The 21,519-nt window shown below is 41.4% G+C and overlaps 1 protein-coding gene across 3 annotated transcripts in view; it reads right to left on the reverse strand.

Moving 5' to 3' along the window:
* Window positions 1–1,219: 1,219 nt before the first annotated feature.
* Window positions 1,220–21,519, reverse strand: part of LOC143213354 (uncharacterized) — a 29,936-nt gene continuing 9,636 nt past the window's right edge. Inside the window, exons 1-6 of one of the 3 annotated variants that reach the window (XM_076433111.1) lie at window positions 19,692–19,904; window positions 12,119–12,191; window positions 11,823–12,039; window positions 3,205–9,784; window positions 2,742–2,952; window positions 1,220–2,665 (exon numbers count right to left, since the gene is read on the reverse strand). In XM_076433111.1, coding sequence (XP_076289226.1) covers window positions 2,537–2,665; window positions 2,742–2,952; window positions 3,205–9,784; window positions 11,823–12,039; window positions 12,119–12,190 — 7,209 coding nt within the window. In that variant the 5' untranslated portion in view covers window position 12,191; window positions 19,692–19,904 and the 3' untranslated portion in view covers window positions 1,220–2,536. Of the gene's footprint in view, window positions 2,666–2,741; window positions 2,953–3,204; window positions 9,785–11,822; window positions 12,040–12,118; window positions 14,090–19,691; window positions 19,905–21,519 lie in introns of those variants that run through there. The other 2 variants (XM_076433110.1, XM_076433112.1) reach the window with 2 other exon arrangements.

Below are 21,519 nucleotides of genomic sequence, written 5' to 3' on the forward strand. Positions count from 1 at the left end.
AATTTCCGACCGTCTGACTTGTCGTTGAGTTACACTACTGATTTTCGAAAATTTTTCGGCCGTCTGACTTGCCATTGACCTGTACTACTGAAAATCGTGCCACCTCCTTCGATATCATGTTCTCCTAATACAAAAGTTGATTTTCGAGATTTTTGAAAAATTTTCGGCCGTCTGGCTTGTCATTGAGTTATACTACTGAATTTTCGAAAATTTTTCGGCCGTCTGACTTGCCATTGACCTGTACTACTGAAATTCGTGCCACCTCCTTCGATATCATGTTCTCCTAATACAAAAGTTGATTTTCGAGATTTTTGAAAAATTTTCGGCCGTCTGGCTTGTCATTGAGTTATACTACTGAATTTTCGAAAATTCTTGGCCGTCTGACTTGCCGTTGACTTGTACTACTGAAATTCGTGCCACCTCCTTCGATATCATGTTCTCCTAATACAAAAGTTGATTTTCGAGATTTTTGCAAAATTTTCGGCCGTCTGGCTTGTCATTGAGTTATACTACTGAATTTTCGAAAATTCTTGGCCGTCTGACTTGCAGTTGACTTGTACTACTGAAATTCGTGCCACCTCCTTCGATATCATGTTCTCCTAATACAAAAGTTGATTTTCGAGATTTTTGCAAAATTTTCGGCCGTCTGGCTTGTCATTGAGTTATACTACTGATTTTCGAAAATTTTTCGGCCGTCTGACTTGCCATTGACCTGTACTACTGAAATTCGTGCCACCTCCTTCGATATCATGTTCTCCTAATACAAAAGTTGATTTTCGAGATTTTTGCAAAATTTTCGGCCGTCTGGCTTGTCATTGAGTTATACTACTGAATTTTCGAAAATTCTTGGCCGTCTGACTTGCCGTTGACTTGTACTACTGAAATTCGTGCCACCTCCTTCGATATCATGTTCTCCTAATACAAAACTCAATTTTTCGAAAATTTTCGCCAATTTTGGGGTTTCTACTAGGAGAATATGATATCGAAGGAGGTGGCACGAAATTCAGTAGTAATAGTCAACGGCAAGCCAGACGGTCGAAAAATTTTCGGAAATCAGTATAGTGAAATTCAACATCTGAACGGACGTCCGAAAATTTTTCGAAAATTCAGTCACAACTCGACGACAAGTCGGAAGTTCGGGAAAAGATAGGTGATACAATTAATACATATATTCAGACATACGTTTTTTTACTATATATTCTCTTTATTTATTCATTCTACATTCATACATAAAATGGTTGTTTTGTACATGTACATAATCATTCTTCTAAAGACTTTTTGTCAGTTAGACTCTCTCTCCCTCGGCACACCATCAGACTTCTACTGCAATTCTGGAGACACAGGCCAGGTACGGACAATTATATTTATTAGATATTAAATGATCACAGTGTCTGCACTCATCTTATGTATGTGCACTAATTGTAAGTCTGTGGATGCGATCAAAGGAACGACATACGTATATGTATTTATATGGTCTAATATTTTCGTGGGTTTAGGTCCAAAATGTTTCGTTCGCCAGCGTAGAGGATGTAAGAAATCGAGTTGTTGTTGTTATCGATGACGGTATTTCAGATCTTGAGACACGAAACCGCATATGGTGATTGGTCTACTTCTCTGTGGTTCGGATCCAGGCCAAAGATGATGTAAGTTTTGATCCAGGCTAAATATTAGACGAGGGGTAGTACCGGGAACAATGAAACCCCGGTCGTGAGCACTCCCATATATTTACTCTCTGGAGCAACCAACTGGTGAATTAGATCAGCCCATTCTCGAAGGCTACGCCCATAGGAGCTATTAGTGACGCATTAGGGCGACACTAGAAGCGAGACACGTGGCCGGATCAAGGGGACACAGCCTTCGAAAATTGACCGCCGCGAGTCATTAATTTCGAGGCCTGTAGTAGTGGGAATAGGTTTAACTAATGGTGAGGACCTTGCGGTTCTTGAAGGGCAGGGTTCGGAATTATTTACTCGCGCCGGCCGATTTTCGAAAGCTACGACGCCCCTTCGACCCGGCCGCGCGTCTTGCTTCCCGTGGCGGTCACAGTCCTCCTTGGCGCGCACCAAATAGCGCCTATGGTAAATACATATGCACCTGAACTGGCTCGAGAACTAGGGTCGTCACGGGGAGCAGGGAGCAAGACGTGCGAAAACGCGGCCGAAGTGTGCAGTTTTTGCCGACCTCTGCTTTAAGCATGCTCAAGATATGCGTTAATAGTTACTTTTTGTGTGTGTGTATGTGTGGTACCTCGAGTACTATTAGCCATTTTTAGTAAAAACAATTAGGCGGTAAGATTGCCAAGGGGGTGTTCAACAACGTAGGGTAACTTATCCAAGGAACTCCGGGAGAGAGCCTCAGTCCCCCCCTCGAGTTCTCGGACACTGTCGAATAAATCAAATATCCCAAAGCATTTTCTTCTTTTATTGCAAGAGGTTTTTTTTAAAACAATGATAGAGAAATTTGATTAACAGTCTATGTGATTTTTACAGTGGAACAAGTGAACTTTATATAATGCGTGATTTATAAATATACAAGGCTATCGTGAACATCTGGATCGCTTAACAACAAGGGGTTTAATCTCCCAAGATTCTGCTTGAGCGTCCACCTTAAAATATACTTCACGCGATTTTGCGTCCGACAATAAGGAGTTCCAGATTGGATCTTTCTGCAACAAACAATTATTTTCCGTTAATAGATGCACAAATTATTGACCATATGTCGTTGCAATAGTATCATCTTACATTAAAAAGGCCGATGTTTCCACAGATTATCAGACTGTGTTTGGCTCGTGTAAGGGCGACGCTCAATCTTTGCCTATCAGATAAACATCCGATGTGCTGGCTTCGTACACAGGACAACATTACCACGTCTCGTTCTTTTCCTCGGAAGCCGTCAATCGTACTCACTTCAAACTTAATCTTTTTCCTAATAATGTCTGGCAGCAACGACAATCTGAAATCATCACCGGTATTAATCATTTATTGAACAACAGTCTGCACGAAATGTATCATCACTAGATTGCAGATTCTCTATGCTAACACATTTAATACAATTTATCGAGATATGTGTCTTCTTCGAACCAAAATGATAGCGATAGTAAAATAAATAAGATTTCTATTACTTCAGTATTCTCTAAATTAGTCTATAAACATCTGCAGTCTAGTTATCATTCTACATTTCCAAAATAGTATATGCAGCACTAACATTTCGTTAATTTTGGCCAGTATCACGGGCTTCTGGTTATTGTACGGTGTGAGAATGCCATAGGAGATGCATTCCCAGCCATCCAAATTGGCTTGCGTCACCATCGTGTACATCATGTTGGCTACGAACTGAGCCTCAGCGGTATTCGAGTTATCATTGTTCTGGCTGGTATAGATATTGAAGAGCCTGTACGGGTGGAACGGGAACTCTTCGTTGGGCGGTGTGCCTGTTTCTAAGTTTCCAGCGTAAAGGAACTTGCTGGGCCAGCGACAAATATCGTGCGACATCCTGTACTGAGTATCCAGCATGATTATGGGATTGGCCGGGTTCATCTCAAAGGCGTTCTGAATCCTTGAGAAAATGGACTGATCCCGTCCCTCTATCTTCCCTCGAGGACTCGGAATTGTAGCGGGCAGTTGATTAGGGTCGCCGACCAAAACTAACGTGTTCACGCCTAACATCAGCGGTATCAGTGTCTCCGCTTCGGTGCTCTGCGTGGCTTCGTCCATGATGCAGACTGAAATCCCCTTTTTATTGGCCATGAAAAAGGTCTCCGCCTGCTTGCTATAAATGGACGACAAGGTACAAGTTATGATATCCGCTTGGCTGAGGACCGCAGTCTCAGCGTCCTGCTGTATCCTGACAGACTCCTTCTTGTTCAGGCGTGCCGTCGTCGTCTGCAGGTGGTCCTCGCAGTCGCACATGTTGTGGGTGCTCGTGCACATCAGTGAGTGGATCTTAACTCGAGACTTCTCCTTCACGCTGTCCAGTGGAATGTTCATCGAGCTGGTTCTCGTTCTTTTCATTTCCTGTTTAGTCAGCTCTGTCACAGAGATGTTCTTTACGACCGGATCCGTCACCCCCGTTTGGCCAATCCTTACTATGTTGAACTGATTTTGCTTCATGCTAGATCTGATCTGTAACAACCTCAAAGTGATTTCGTCGATGGCGGCGTTCGTTGGGGCGCAGACTAGTATCTTTAACGCGCCCTTGCTGCTCGTGTACCTCCTCTTATTATATAACACCTGGCTCACTATATTTACAATAACTGTTGACTTGCCCGTACCAGGTGGTCCCTGAATAAAGCACAGTTTTGCCTGGTTTTGTACTATAGTCTCGGTCACCTTAAACACAGCCTCTAGCTGTTTTTTATTCAGCTTCTCCCGAGTGAATAATTGCTCGGATTGAATGGGGACAGTGGGTAAACAATACTCCTCGATTTTTGGACTTAAAATCAAATTCATCAGCGGTGATTTAGGAAGATATTCGAGAGCCTGCACCATCTGCAGATTGGGCCGCAATTTACCTGCTCGCGTCAATCTGGCAACTTTATTCACCACGATACCTGGCTTCAAGGGCTTCGTCCGTATAATATACGTTATCAAGGCGTAAGGTCTCTCCACGTAGTTCATTAACTCCTTGTTGTAATGTGTGTTGTCCGACAGTATAGTTTGACGATCGTCATCCACGTAGCCGAACACTTTGATGAACGTTTGGCCCTCTTGTTCGATGTTGGAGTACTCTAAGAACACCAGATCCCCCTCAACGGGATATGCCTTTTTTTCTCGATCTTTTCTCGTGACCAATACCTCGAGCCCCAAAGTAGTCAATTGCAGATTCGAGGACAGCGTTTTCGTTTGAATGGAGTTTTCAATGATCGAACACATCAGTGTGGGTTGTCTGCAGTTGTCGACAGGTGCAAAATTTCGCGTTATCTCGTGCCAGGTCTCCAGGAGCACACGAGGCAATATCGCCCTGTAATATTCATCGTACGACTTATAATGCGTCAACATCTCGTGAAGCACGTCGTCGGGGACAATAGGCGCGGTTCTGTCCAAACGCAGCTGACTCTGCTGCTGCTCCAACCAAATTGGTGGCCATCTAAATATATGCAGTAAAAAGTTATTAGTCATTTCATCATACATGCTTTTTCTAGGCATAGCCGCGTCGTTTCCTGCGAGCCTGTTCAACACGTTCGACTCGTCAATTTTTTTCGTAGTCTTTTTTTCTGGAGATTTCAGAATCGATGATGCGGCAATGACGGGTCCGGTTGATTTGTATTTTGCTACTTCTGCTCTTTTCGAGGTGCTCTCTATATCTTTCATTTTCTGCGACCGCACAGCCTTCTCGGGAGCATCTCCAGTGGAAACTTTCATTTTAGCTTCGGCTGCATTGCTCTTTCTCGGTATCCTGGCAATCCTGCTGTGAGGCGCCGAGCTTTGAAGTTGTGTCGGCATTTCTTTAGCCGCCTCCCTGTCTTTTACACTGTCGGGCGTTCTTGGACTCGCCAATACATCGGAAATCGTGTTCTCCTGATTGTTCTCCTCAGATGATCGTCTCCCTTTCAGAGCAATTTCCTTCAACTTCTTTTTCCTATCAGCTATTAATTGTTTCTTTTCCTCCTGGGTGAGCGGACTCGTATTTTGAGCTGCCAATACGTTCTGCGCCCTGCACTTCTTCTGTTTCTTCACTCGCATGTACTCTTCTATTTTAGCTTTCTCTTCCAATCCCTTCTTCTCGTTCTGCGCCCTGCACTTCTTCTGATCCTTCGCTCGGGTGTACTCTTCTATCTTAGTTTTCTCTATCAATTCTTTCCTCCTGTCATCCATTAATTGTTTCTTTTCTATCTTGATGAGCGGACTCGCCCTTTTCTTGGATGGCGTAAGACAATCTGGCAATTCGTTCTGCGCCCTGCACTTCTTCTGATCCTCCGCTCGCGTGTACTCTTCTATCTTAGTTTTCTCTATCAATTCCTTCTTCCTGTCATCCATTAATTTTTTCTTTTCCCCCTTGGAGAGCGGACTCGCCCTTTTCTTGGATGGCGTAAGACAATCTGGCAATTCGTTCTGCGCCCTGCACTTCTTCTGATCCTTCGCTCGCGTGTACTCTTCTATCTTAGCTTTCTCTATCAATTCCTTCTTCCCGTCATCCATTAATTGTTTCTTTTCCACCTTGGTAAGCGGACTCGCCCTTTTCTTGGATGGCGTAAGACAATCTGGCAATTCGTTCTGTGCTTTGCGCTTCTTTTGATCCTTCTTATGATCTTCTATCTTAGCTTTCTCTTTCAATTCCTTCTTCTCCTCGCTGGATAGTCTCTCCTTGGGAGGTTTCTCAGGATCTTCTCTCGCACTGTTGGCACCGCTGCTTCTTCTTCTGGTAGGCAGATGGTGAGGCTCTATCTGACGCACTTTTCGTTCCAGTGATTTTTTGCTAGGAGTTACTGCAGGTTTTGTTGTGCTGCTTGTCGGACGACTATCGGCTTCTTGCCTTCGAAAGCCCAGCGAGCTGGGAGTTTTCTTTTTAAAAGACTTCTTATGACTAATTGTACTATCGCTAGTTGACTCTTTTAAGCTTATGGCACGATTCACGGCAGCAACTTCCATTCTTTTCATACTGGTAGTACTGAGCGAATGCATCTCGTTCATAGTTCTGTCGTCATCGTATTTGTCTTCGTGACGCTTAGGCCTTTCTTTCTCTTCCTCTATTTCCCTTTCTTTCTCCACTTCGAGTCTCTCGTTCATATTCAACGGTGACTTATCCGCAGTCTTGTCCAAAGCGTGACCGACCTCATTCTGTGTTACGTGATCTTTCACTTCTTTCCTAACTTCATCATGGTTCAGCATTCGACTACGAGACAATTTACGCATCCAATTCCAATAGTCTTCGTCGTAGCTGTCGGATAACGAGCTGACTAAATCGTCGTTGCCATATGACGAGATGCCCGAATCCTCGGGCTCGGCCTCTGCTTCTTCTTCACTAACCTCTTCCTCGACCTCCTGATTCATCGACGTATTCATATCAAATCTGTCGAATGATTGAGGGTACGGAACACTACCGTCCCTGTTGTCGCTGGCGCATGCCGAGATGCCTGAATCTTTGGGCTCGGCCTCCGCTTCCACTTCTATCACCTCTTCCTTGATCTCCTGATTCATCGACGTGTTCATATCGAATCTGTCGAATGATTGAGGGTATGGAACACTACCGTCCCTGTTGTCGCTGGCGTATGCCGAGATACCAGAATCCTTGGGCTCGGCCTCCGCTTCCATTTCTACAACCTCTTCCTTAACCTCCTGTTTTATCGATGTGTTCATACCGAATCTGTCGAATAATTGATGGTATGGAAAACTACCGTCCCAGTTGTCGCTGGCGTATGCCAAGATGTCTGGATCCTTGTGCTTGGCCCCCGCTTCCACTTCTATCACCTTTTCCTTGATTTTCTGTTTCATCGACGTGTTCATACGGAATCTGTCGAATAATTGAGGGTGTGGGAAACTGCCACCCTTCTTGTCGCTGACGTAAGACGAGATGCCTGAATCTTTGGGCACGGCCTCCGCTTCCAGTTCTATCACCTCTTCCTTGATTTCCTGTTTCATCGACGTGTTCATACCGAATCTGTCAAATAATTGAGGGTGTGGGAAACTGCCATCCTTGTTATCGGTGACGTATGCCAAGATGTCTGGATCCTTGTGCTTGGCCCCCGCTTCCACTTCTATCACCTCTTCCTTGATTTCCAGTTTCATCGAAGTGTTCATATCGAATCTGTCGACTAATTGAGGGTGTGGGAAACTGCCATCCTTCTTGTCGCTGACGTAAGACGAGATGCCTGAATCTTTGGGCACGGCCTCCGCTTCCAGTTCTATCACCTTTTCCTTGATTTTCTGTTTCATCGACGTGTTCATACGGAATCTGTCGAATAATTGAGGGTGTGGGAAACTGCCACCCTTCTTGTCGCTGACGTAAGACGAGATGCCTGAATCTTTGGGCACGGCCTCCGCTTCCAGTTCTATCACCTTTTCCTTGATTTTCTGTTTCATCGACGTGTTCATACGGAACCTGTCGAATAATTGAGGGTGTGGGAAACTGCCACCCTTCTTGTCGCTGACGTAAGACGAGATGCCTGAATCTTTGGGCACGGCCTCCGCTTCCAGTTCTATCACCTCTTCCTTGATTTCCTGTTTCATCGACGTGTTCATACCGAATCTGTCGAATAATTGAGGGTGTGGGAAACTGCCATCCTTGTTATCGGTGACGTATGCCGAGATGTCTGCATCCTTGTGCTTGGCCCCCGCTTCCACTTCTATCACCTCTTCCTTGATTTCCAGTTTCATCGACGTGTTAATATCGAATCTGTCGACTAATTGAGGGTATGGAAAACTACCATCCTTGTTATCGGTGACGTATGCTGAGATGTCTGGATCCTTGTGCTTGGCCCCCGCTTCCAGTTCTATCACCTCTTCCTTGATTTTCTGTTTCATCGACGTGTTCATACGGAATCTGTCGAATAATTGAGGGTGTGGGAAACTGCCACCCTTCTTGTCGCTGACGTAAGACGAGATGCCTGAATCTTTGGGCACGGCCTCCGCTTCCAGTTCTATCACCTCTTCCTTGATTTCCTGTTTCATCGATGTGTTCATACCGAATCTGTCGAATAATTGAGGGTGTGGGAAACTGCCATCCTTGTTATCGGTGACGTATGCCGAGATGTCTGGATCCTTGTGCTTGGCCCCCGCTTCCACTTCTATCACCTCTTCCTTGATTTCCAGTTTCATCGACGTGTTAATATCGAATCTGTCGACTAATTGAGGGTATGGAAAACTACCATCCTTGTTATCGGTGACGTATGCCGAGATGTCTGGATCCTTGTGCTTGGCCCCCGCTTCCAGTTCTATCACCTCTTCCTTGATTTCCAGTTTCATCGACGTGTTAATATCGAATCTGTCGACTAATTGAGGGTATGGAAAACTACCATCCTTGTTATCGGTGACGTAAGATGAGATACCTGAATCCTTGGACACGACCTCCGCTTCCTCTTCTCTCACCTCTTCCTTGACCACTTGTTTCATCGACGTGTTCATACCGCATCCGTCGAATAATTGAGGGTATCGAAGAGTATCGTCCTCGGTGTCGCGTAAGGTAACAACATCCTCTTCTGAAAACTCTGTTTTCGGCTGTTGTGGTACTTGTTCGAATACAACCGGAAAAACGATCGGCATCGAGAATGCATTAGTGGAATTCCAAACTGCATCTTCGTCTGTATCCGTTATTTGTAACTCTTCTTCCATTTTGATCACCGTGTCGCCAATACGTACAAAATATGGAGGCGACGACAACGATGTATCGTTCTGGTTACTTACAATAGGACACTGTTCCATAGCAATTGTACTGTTTGAATTGCTACTAGTTTTATCGTATTGTCTCGAACCGACTCTCGCACGGCCGTCGGTCATTCCGTTTTCGGACTGTTTGTTACAATTAGAGGTGTTGATAAATAGATTCTCCTTATTCTCGTTACTTGACAGATTATTCCTTCGTACATTCTGAAATGTACTCTTACAACTACCGACGAAACTCTGTTCGTCATTAATATTATTGTTCGTATCACTGATGTCGGAATTCAAGTATGTGCTATGATTCACATTCTGCATATTGCAATCGGTATGTTTGTTGTGATTCGAGCGAGTATTCGATTGAATACTTGCGACGTCAGAGCTATGACTGTTACTATTTCTCTTCGATACATTGTTACTTGACGAATCGTAGATTACCATGACTTCGTCCTCATCCACTGCATTGCTGTGCTCTGAAATTTGAATAGCCGACTTCAGTTTGATTCTATGTATATACATATTTATCAGTATATGTAGGTACAAGTTTGTAATATAAAATGGCCCCTAGACGATTAATAATACTGTCAATATTCGCTTCAATATTGACGAAGGACCATATTGATGGAAATATTGATCGTCTAGGAGCGTACCGAAGCGTCCTATCAATATTGACGGATATTGATAGATAATTATATTTTCTGTCAATATTGAAGAACCGTTTGAACGTCTAGGAGGTTTATTGTCAATATTTCCTTCAATATCAATTGCTTGTGAGACCGCGAAGTGAGAACATGGCTGATCCACCGAGCTCCCCTTCTAGTGATCAGGGTTCCGTTCGGGATCGGGATTTCACAACCCTGTTTATAGCGGCATATCATGATTATCCGGAATTGTGGCGTGTAAAGTCAAAAGATTATTTTAACAAAAATAAAAAAACAATTACAATGCAAAAAATTGTTGATGCATCGAAACAATGTAAACCAGACTTTACGGTTGAACAATTAGAAAAGAGAATGGAATAGCACCGATCATGCAGCACGAATATTTTTGCCAGAATGAGTATTGGTGAGAATATTGATGTGTTTATATCAATATTGAAGCGAATATTGACAATATTATTGATCGTCTAGGGGCAGAGTTGGGCAATAATCAACTAATATTTAAAAATGACCAATAGTCATTAGTCAAAATTTGTTGATTAGTTAGTGATAACTAAATGGCAAACAGTCACAGCTCTAAGTAATCGTTAGCTATTGCTTATTAATTAATTAGTAGTTGATGATCAGTCATCAATCTTTAGTCATCAATCACTATTGTGCGATTAACATACATTAATATTATTAATTAGTTATCACTAAGTAATCAAAAAGTTTTGACTAATGACTATTTTGCTATGACTAACATTCAAAAAGACTATTAGTAATTTTTAAATATTAGTTGATTATTGCCTAACTCTGTCTAGGAGCCACTTTAGAAGCGAAAAAGCGTGGTGCCGGGAATTTCATAAGTAAGCAATACGGGAAAGCCGTGCTGACGAACGGCCAGGTAACAAATTCGGAATCAGCAACACGTGTCATGCGCAGCGGTATCACCGCCAAAAGATCATAGACAGAAGAAAGATATAAAAACCCGGGGCACCACCCGGACAAGGCAGAAAGAAATCAAGACGAGTACAATAAAGATTAGTTATGTATATTCGCGGCTCTAAAGTCTTTCCAACTCCTATCCTGGAAAACGTCTATTCCGAAATCCATCAAGAAACATGGTTAACCCTTTGCACTCCAAATTATTTTTCAATCTTATTGCCAACAACTCCCTACCATGTCCAGTGCTTTATTTGAAATGTACATCAAGGGACAGTTCCTTGACAGTTCTAAAATTTTGTTTTAATTTATATTTCTGGAGCTTGTTTGATTTCAACTAAGAAATAAGAAATTAAATAAATAAAGGAAGAACCAAATACATACAGAGTGAGTCACGTAACGTTGCCACCTCAAATATCTTTGTTGTTTTTAAAGCGTAAGTATGAAATCTACAAATAAGGGGCTTTGAAAATTAGTGAGTGATTAACGAGTAGACTCTGCGAATTTTTAAATGGTTAATGCAAAATAATAATGTTTTGTGTCTGTTATATGGACTAGGAGCTACTTAGAAAGTTTATACGTACATGGTCACTGAATTTTTAATAAAGGGATTATCATTGTAGATGTTTAAAAAAGGGTGCTTCCATTTTAAAAAATGAAGGTGACCTTGATATCTTTAAAAAGAAGTCACATAAAACAAAAATATTTTTGGTATCATGTGAGCCCCGTTTAACCATTCAACTTTGTCCTTCAGACATTCGACATATCTTTAAAAACAACAAAGATATTTGAGGTGGCAACATTAAGTGACTCACCCTGTATCAAAACCCGTTTCATTTACATTTTCTTTATCGGATGTCGAGTCACACTCGACAAGGGAGTGCAAACGGTTAACCCTCATCCTGGGCACAACAAAAGAGAAAATTACCTTTCACAGATTTTTCCTTTGAACAAGATGCTGCTTGATCGTTCAATTTTGATATTTTAGTTAGAACCACCTGTACATCGCAATTATTTCCCCTTCTTTTACGGTTGATCGTAGGATCGCGTGTATGGTTCGTTACACGACCCGTGGACGCGTTTGCTTGATGTGACAGTGTCTTCGGAAGCGTAGTAGCAACGTTACTCAGCATTGTCTGTGATTGCTGAAATCATAATATTACAGGGCAATGTCAGTAAGAAGTAGAGTGAGCGATCTCTCGAATAGGCAAGTCTAGTCTTTACCTTTCTTTCCGTGTAACTGGAGTGTTTGATATGGCTCCTGTGCGACTCCATCGATGAACAGACCGTTGACATTCTGAAACAAATTAGGACGCAAGTTAAACTAGCATGTGTTACGAGCCGAGGTTTGCTAGCCGTTGTCTCTTTCACCACCGGGTCGCCACTATAAGGGCCCGTTCAGACACGGCGGAATCCGCACGAATCAACCGCGCGGACTTTATTTACATTAGCGTCTATGTATTCGTTCACACGTGACCGCGCGGTCCAAAGATCCGCGCGGCTGCCGCCTTCTGAACCGCAGGAAATCAAATCCGCGCTGTTTCCGCGCGATTTTATTTACTATGGTTGCTATGAGAGCGTTCAGGTGTTTCACGGAAATCTCGCGGTTTGGACGTGTGTCAATGTACACAAACATATTGCTTCTACGATATTCATCTTACAATAGCATTGAGCTAAAACTTCGCCCCTCTCCTGCATATCCGCATGGTTGCCGCTTGTTCCTGAACGACTGTCAATTTTGACGCGGTTCAAATCGCGCGATCGAAAATGCGCGGAAGGGGGGTTGGTGTTGCATAGTGCTCTATTTTACCAACCTAACCTTACCAATCCCTCATCATTTCATTCTGACTTACATATATCTCATAATGTATAGTCTTGTAGATATTGTAGATTGTAGAACGTGCCAGAATCTGCTAGAATGTTCTAGAATGTACTATGAAAGAGACGGATCAAAAGCGGGCTGGTTGACTTGTTAGTTATGAAGCCAATGCTGCGCGACCCAAATATTTATAATGTCCGTTGTAAATAATCTTTCCACCCTTGTTCTGTTTACATGGAGGATTATCTGTAGGCCACTTTAACCCTCTCCGACTATCGGCTTCTTACTAATTGATCATTGCATCGCGATAAATTATGTGTCCTCTTGGACTGTCGCATTGTGTTTACAAGGACGATTATCTGACTGTACTGCTCACATGGAGAATTATCTGTAGACCACTTTAACCCTCTCAGACTATCAGCTTTTTTACAAATTGATTAATGCACCGCATAGGTTAATGCACAGCTATAAATTATGTGACCTATTTGACTGTTGCAGTCTGTATACTTATTCGTCAATATTTTTGCAGATACATGTTTTGTCAGTTAATCTCATACACATCATCGCAAGTAATCTCACATATTAAGCTGTCCGTGTCTGTGTACAAAATCTTACAATTTCGCCGCAAATTGGGTAACATATAATCGTAATGGAAGCTGTACAAATGTGATTTTGATACATCAAGCACAGACATGCCTATATACATAGGTTTATAAAATTTAATAATCATTTTTTTCATCTGAACAGCAACAAAATCCTCAGAAAAAACTGTGCAACAGTGAAAAATTGGTCTGGATATCAATCGTTCGATACCGAATCGTCCGTTCCATCGAGAAATCAATTGTACATTAACATGATTTCGAACATTTTACGATCATCATTTTATGATCACGTATTTTAGAATCAGATTTATTGAATGGTTTATCACATATGTGACAATGTGTAGCTGTCTTAAACTTTAGATTTTGGATTTTTGATAGATTTCGCGTTGCTACTGTATTATTAAATATTGGTAATAATTCGTTACTGATTTTATGTAACTCTGTAGCAAACCATGTGGAACAACCCTCTTTATCACGATGAGCTTTATATTTGCACAAAGAAGTATTGTAGCTACAATGCAGGTAATAACCTATACTGAATGCATTATGATGTTGATACTGTTCACGTGACCTACTATATTGTCTATTCTGTTTATCCAACAAACATTCCAAATCGGCACAAATGATGAATGGTGTCTGTTCTTTATTCGCATAATTCTTAAATCGTAACCACTTATCTTCTTCAGATGGAAGCTCCAAACACAATCGTTCATCAGCTCGCAATCGTTTGAATGTTCGCTTAATCTCTTTTGAGTATTGAAATATTGTAAGCATCTGGAAAAAGATTTAGTTATCCAGAAATTAAAAAATTTGTTTTGATTTCAAAATATTTATGTAAACATACGATACTGTCTGTGAGCGAGTCTCGCGACGTAAATCAAGTTCAATAAAGTGCAGTGTTTCAACATTAAAGGATTACCAGTTCTTTACATTCTCCTCATTCCCCTTATTAAACTTGTACTCTCTGTAAACTCGTAGTGCGTGCGTATGATATTATAAATAGTGCTAGAGCGTTTATTCCAGTATATTAGGTACGGTGTTATGAACAATTATAGTGCAGGATAAGGATTTGTGGATATGTGTGAGAAGAATTTAAAAGTGAAAGGGCATTGACCTCTTCTACTCGATAATTCCATAGGGCGGATATTAGAAATGCCCTTGTGGATTTTAACGAGTAGGTAGGTTCAATGTCGTCCACCGATTTTTTAAACATTTTCACCTCGCTGGGGCCACAAATGAGAACCAAGGTATGCATGCGTTTGTCACTTGATACGAGACTGTCGCGCGCCTGTCTGGCGTACGCAACGTATACTTTTGTTAGAAGTGTTGCAGCATTTTAGGCGGATTTTTAATTGTTAATAACTAATCATCATGCAGCCGAATATTGCAAAATCATTGCTCGGAAACGTAAAAGAACGACTTTTGAAGCAAACAGCGCGCTAGATTGATCTTTTATCTAGCGATTTTGACTAATAAAAACCCCCGTCTTTGCATTATCGAGAAATCAGAACGCATTTCCCTGATCCTAGCAATTCTCGCGTACGTATACGTGGTCTAGCGGTGTGTGAGTGTACTCTAGCGGTGTGTGAGTGTTCACGCGCGACCGTCATCTGCTAGGAGACGGCCCCCTTAATAGGAGGGATCTATACCCTTATATAGTACTATAGTACCCAAAATCGAGCCCAAACGATGGTGGGGGGGGGGCACATGCTACTTCCGATTAAAACTGAATTCCTAGAAATTATTGTATATGTATATCTCGCTACACGCCTGCAAGCGCCCTAATCTTTATCGATTCCGAGTAAGCCCTTGCTCTTGAATAGGGCCCTTGTTTCAATTTCAACACATATCCCCGAAGGGTCAAGTGTCACCAACGGAAACGTCTGTATACGTAACGAATGCAACTGAAGGGGGTAGGTTCGTTTCCAGGATTACAAGGGTGCGGGATGCGCGTTCTGATTTCTCAATAATTTAAAAATAGGGCTTTTCCGTAGTCAAAAGCGCTAGATAAAAGATCAATCGAGGCCGCGATCGCCCTTGTCACGTCCGGTGGTTCAGCCATTAATAATAATTGATAAAATCAATCATATATTACATACATTTTCTGAATTTCTTTTTATACTTGCTCTAATAACGTTGTACTGGAAATGAAATATCAAATACAATAGTTAGATGAAACATCCGTTGAAACCTGTTCATCACTGAAGAATGTAAAGATAGTCCAGGGGAAACTAAGATAGACACTACGTAAAAGAAATGGACTGAAGAATCGATGAGCAATAGGTTGGTGACTGGTAGAGAAATATGATCTAACCAAGAGGATGATAAAAACGAATCAAAGATTATACATCCGGTCAAAATGCAAACGACAAATTAAGGTGAGCGCATACTAGAGGGTAGCGGGAAGGCCGCGGATAGTCTCGGGAAGGCCAAAGCCACCGATGGACGACCATGCGATAAGGGAGCAGGGCTATCTGCTGTGCGTGGCAGAAAAAAAGATCTCCGTGGGCTCCCCACCTCTTTTAGGGAAAGGGACCTTTCTTTCAGGGAGCCCTGCTCCCTGCTGTGGAGCCGTCGGCCCGCTAGAGATTTCTTCCCGCGTGGACGTCCATCGGCGGCTTTGGCCTTCCCGAGACTATCCGCGGCCTTCCCGCGACCCTCTAGTATGCGCTCACCTTTAAGAAGAAATGCGATTACTAAGAAATGATGACTCACCCCATGAAGATTAAGAACAATGGACTGACCGATCTACATGTAATTCCTATGGCTTTTCATCAGAACGAACTCAGTCAACATCAAAATTTGGTTCAATCGCCATACGATTCTTTAATGTCAGAATCCGAAATTCATCAGATACGTGCAGTCAGTCGGTCGCCATCAGAAATCTTTATATCGTTCGTCAACGTCAGTTTAAAGTCAGTATTCAAATCAAGTCAGTGAAGTTAAAATTATAAGGCGTGTACACCCGCCGGATTATTAATCCTCAATATTATTTACTTTCATCATCTTCAACCATGTCATCCCTTAGGCCTTACGCTATAGAAGCGACCGAGTCCGTTTGTTCACTTCCCCACGAGCGAAATCTACTGTGCGGTAAATACATACTAACAATTTACACGATAAGATCCTTGTTGCGGATCGCGCGAGCTCCGCGGCGGCGGCACGCGACTTATTATAGGCCAGGGGAGAGAGAGGTAACGGGGTTGCCAAAATCATAACAATGATTCTCTACCATAGAGGCTGCTCTTCACCTCTCCTCCCATCGCGCATCGTTCTGACTCTTCGGGCACAGCTGATTACCCGAAGAGTCTCAGTTGCTCTTCGAACTCCCGCTTCGCTTGAGCGGTTAACACTTTTCGCTACTTTAAAACAATCGCTTTGCTTGAGCGATTAAAATACCAAGGCCTTTGCACTTCTCTTGTTTAAACTCTTTACGTTCTAGTTTAAGTTAGTTCTAAGTGGTGACGGTTCCTTTGGTTTCATTTTAAATAAACTGGACAATGACTTGTGCTTTATACACTTAACCAACAGTGCTAGTGACATTAATTTTCATATCCTTCCACGACCCTTCTATTCCTTTACAATCCTAATAACTCAATGTATCCGAAATTTATTGCTCAAAATATATTCTTGTTTATTTTTACCTAAATTGAAATATCAAATCATTTTTAAAAGAGTATACCCAACTTCGATTTCAACTATCCAAATCCTCAATTACCCGAACCAAAGCCGGTGAATGCAGGTAGGTTCAAAACTGCGTTTTATTCTCTATCCAAATCTTTAAATTTAAAATATATCTCTTAAAACGTCCGCCTTAAAACGTAACACCCTCAAAAGTCCTATTTTTACGTTTACGAGGCGTCATTTGCATTATTCGGCACCTTTATGATAATATTACATGCGCAACTCTATGCTTCCGAATAATGCAATTTACGCCTCGCAGAAAATAGGACTTTTGCAGACGATCGCCGCCGCCGAGATTGAGCTTTTCTCTAGTACTTTTGACTACTGAAAACCCCCCTTCTTTGCATTATTGAGAAATGAAAAGGCACATCCCGGACTCTTGTAATCCTGGAAAAACGAGTCTACTCCCTTAAACTATGTAGAATGCAACTTAACCCTTATGTAGCCATCAAATAGATGATTTAAAACCGTCTTGTATTTAACATATTTCCACAAATTCTCATTTTAAGACTATAAATTAATATTAACGAGCAAAGAATGGCCATTCAGAGAAATTTTGTACTCCCTCTGTCCCATAATAATAGTAACAAGTGAATATTTAAACGGGAATTATTAGCGAACGCTGCTCTAAGTTATGTTGTAGCGCAAAATTGCGAATTCTTCAAACAAAATCAATGTTTCACATCTGTCATTTGTTTTGGCACATCTTTCAATTTTTAGGTTAACCTAATTATTACGAATTATAACTGTTTGCGCGATGGCGCACAGTGGGACCTTTCGTCCAAATCGGAGACAAAATCAAAGAACTTTCGTTAGAAATGAGGTAGAGCGATGAAATTTTTTTTAAATTAAAGCTGAAACTTAGGGAGTGCGTGTTAAGCACTGGGTGTGTGTGTGTGTGGTGTCAGAGAGAAAACAGGGGGAGGTGGAAAGGGCCAGCCTGACACCACACACACCCACCCAGTGCTTAACACGCACCCAGTGTTTTTAAAAAGAAGGTTTCCGTTAAGAAATTAACATTTGCACCAATTTTCACTATCCTATTCGTAATCAGCACGTGAAAATACGTAAGAATCTAGAGTATAATTTAGAAACAGTGGGTGCGTGTTAAGTACTGGGTGGGTGTGTGTGGTATCAGGCTGGCCCTTTCCGCCCCCCCCCTGTTTTCTCTCTTATCTCTACAGCGTCAAAATGTAAACAAACGCCGCACCTAAACAGGTCTACGTTGCAGCGGAGTGTCCAGGAATGCGAAAAATTCAATACAGTATTCGCGATAGTTTTTTGCAAATATCTCGAAAACTAAAAGCGACCCCCCTATATTGGAAAAGGAAAAAGTTGTTCAAAATGTCCATATCTATATCATATATAAATTTTATCAAAATCGGAGAGGGTGGTGCTTTTGTAAATAATTACCATTTATTGTTTAATGTAACCTAGTTTTTTGATAATAAACGTTGCGTTCTATGTATATTTATTTTCTTTTGCTACTATTATTATGGGACAAATTAAATTCATCAACTGCTACTGTCATTATGGGACAGAGGAAGTAATATTTTTAGAGGAACATTAACATTAAATAGTTTGTTGAAAGAAATCCAGTATATGGGTACCCGGTTGGCAACTTGAACGCAACAACATAAACTATAGCATTTTCACCTCGCTGGAGCCCCAAATGAGAACCAAGGCACAAGCACTTACATATCTGTCACTAAAGACATGCGAATCGTGGAGGAATATCTCGTTTATGGTCGTGAAGCAGTTAATTTATCCTATATATTTGAAAACCCGAAAATATCAGCGATAGATATAGGAAAATATCCCGGTGTACATTTGATATTTCGGTTTCTATAACGGTTATGAAGATATAACTGAAAAATATTGGTACAAGTCCCCCCAGAATTCATAACACAATCTTATGATTAAATGATTTCGACTTTAACTAATTAACTTTCTCCGGTATTTATCTATACTTGGCACCATTTAAGAATGTAAGTGACAACAGACGAATTTAAGAATCTACTGCGCATATGACTGAAACGGATCCTACTCATATTCCGCCGATCATGCAACCATTGAAACAATACCGTGTGTTCGTAATATTTAGAGAAATATTGAGAGATTAATATTGTTTATATTGTGCAATATAGAGAGAGAAGAAGAGAGTTTAATGAAAAGAAAGCGGAAAGGTACAAGAGTAGGTATTTACATACATACATCGAACCGCCACAGGTGATGAGGTTATGTTGACGTACAAACGTCAAACCGGTATCAGAGGTTAAGACAATACAATTACAAATCTTTTGTCACCTGGTATATGAATATTCCAGGGAGCAGAGACTTTACGACAAGGCTGACACGCAATGACATGTGCGAAACAGTGTCGTGTATACCGAATAATATTTTTATGCAGTTGGCGGGATTCGAACACTCGGGACGACTACCGTTTACTTGATGATGTGTTTCCCCCCTGAGCCATGCGAACGTATGTATACCCAATAATATAAGACTATTATCTACGCCAAGAAAAGCTTGAACTCGCGACAGATATGTTAGCAATAGCTTTCTACAATTAAATAAATGGAACAGTTTCGAAGTATTCATCGCAAGATCAATTTGGGAAAACGTTAGTGCAAAAGAAATACGAAGTACCAGGGATTCTATAAAATGCTATCAAGTCAAACTTTCAACTCACATGTTTCTGAAGAAAATGCCGCAATTCTGCCGAAAATCACTTTGTTATCACACTGTTCAGTCTCGATAATCTTGTAGCTATGTATTTACTGTTCGCTCACGGATGATACGTCTTGTGCTTCTTGTGGCAGGTCTGCAACTGAACTTCTTCGTCGTGATTCACGAGCCCGACGGTCCCCACCATCGCTCAGTCCGTTCCCCCACTACTTAAACTGTAGATGTAAACAAATACCATGCTCTTCTGGTGGCACGTCTCTGAAATAGTCATCTCCCACCTTAGCGGAATAAAGACGTGGGAGTGGGAGAACGAGGCAAATGTCTCTCGCGAGCCGTGAGTGGGCCTTGCTCGGCAAAGGGACAGCCTCCACGCTGACGTATCGCCTCCCATTTTCCTTCCACCACGCTACGCACACGCGTACCTGTACATACTCTGTCCGTGTGAGCAGAGCTAGGTAAAATAGTGGTCCCGATCGCGATTATTTTTAAAAATATAATATTTTATTCGATCCAGTGTTGTATTCCGTTAATTAGTATTTTATCCGTAAGATACAATGGAACTTACAAGGGAACATATTCAGATGCGAAATTCGGATTTTGATAAAACTTTGGGAGTTTATAGTTCTTTGAAAAATATTTGACACGTATTTTTTTTTATAGGCAACCATCCACTTTGAAGGGGTGAAAACAGCCCTCAAAGTTGAGGGTCAAAACCATATTTTTTGAGATATCTCGGAAACCAGAGGTCGAAAAAATTTGAATTTTTTTTTAAATTGTGTGTTTTTCAATGGGCAATGTAGTCGCGCAAGAAAATTTTATTAATTAGCACCGCGTCACGCTGGTACCTGCGCCACCTTCTTTAGCTGCTGATAAACCAATAAACGACATGTAATCCAGTGGTATTGTTTAAAATACTATATACGTTTAGACTAAATGCTTATATTTCGATAAAACAAGCCAGAATTCCCCCAAACGCCAGGTGCAAGACTATATTCCATTATGCATAATTATTGTTAAATGGCAAAAAAAAAGAAAATCCTGGAACATGTATCCCCTATTTTGGATCAAAGATCACGCACCCAAGTTTACATTAAAATTAACTAACAATAAATAAGAGAAACTACAAAAAGAAATCAAATTTTTAATATATTGTTTAAACAAAAAACTTTCGTTAAAATTTTCTTGCGCGACTACATTGCCCATTGAAAAACACACAATTTAAAAAAAAATTCAAATTTTTTCGACCTCTGGTTTCCGAGATATCTCAAGAAGTATGGTTTTTACCCCCAACTTTGAGGGCTGTTTTCACCCCTTCAAAGTGGATGGTTGCCGATAAAAAAAAATACGTGTCAAATATTTTTCAAAGAACTATAAACTCCCAAAGTTTTATCAAAATCCGAATTTCGCATCTGAATATGTTCCCTTGTTAGTCGGAAACACGTTGACAATATAATGTATTGTACAGCTTGTCAAATGTAGCTGTGTGCGGTTGACCAAATTCATAGGGATGCGCAGAAGAAAACAAAGACCGCACTCGACGAGAGAAGGATGCAACATTTGAACGGTAAAGTACACACCTCGTCAAAAGTGCATACTGTCCATTATTTCTTACAGCTGTAAACATACAAAACAATTGTTTATATGTTTGTGTGAATACACTTGTGTCACTATCTATACTTTCTTTAACTGAACTGTCGCAACGTGAATCGTTTGACAGGTGACGTATCGTTGTGAAGTTCCGCGTATTTACCACTGCGCAGCGGGGTCATTTCCCCTTGCGGGGGACATTCAGCCGCACAGCTAGATTTGACAAGCTGTACGTTAGCGGAATA

Source organism: Lasioglossum baleicum, chromosome 11 (genome assembly GCF_051020765.1).
Source record: "Lasioglossum baleicum chromosome 11, iyLasBale1, whole genome shotgun sequence".
In the NCBI taxonomy this organism is placed as follows: Eukaryota; Metazoa; Arthropoda; class Insecta; order Hymenoptera; family Halictidae; genus Lasioglossum; species Lasioglossum baleicum.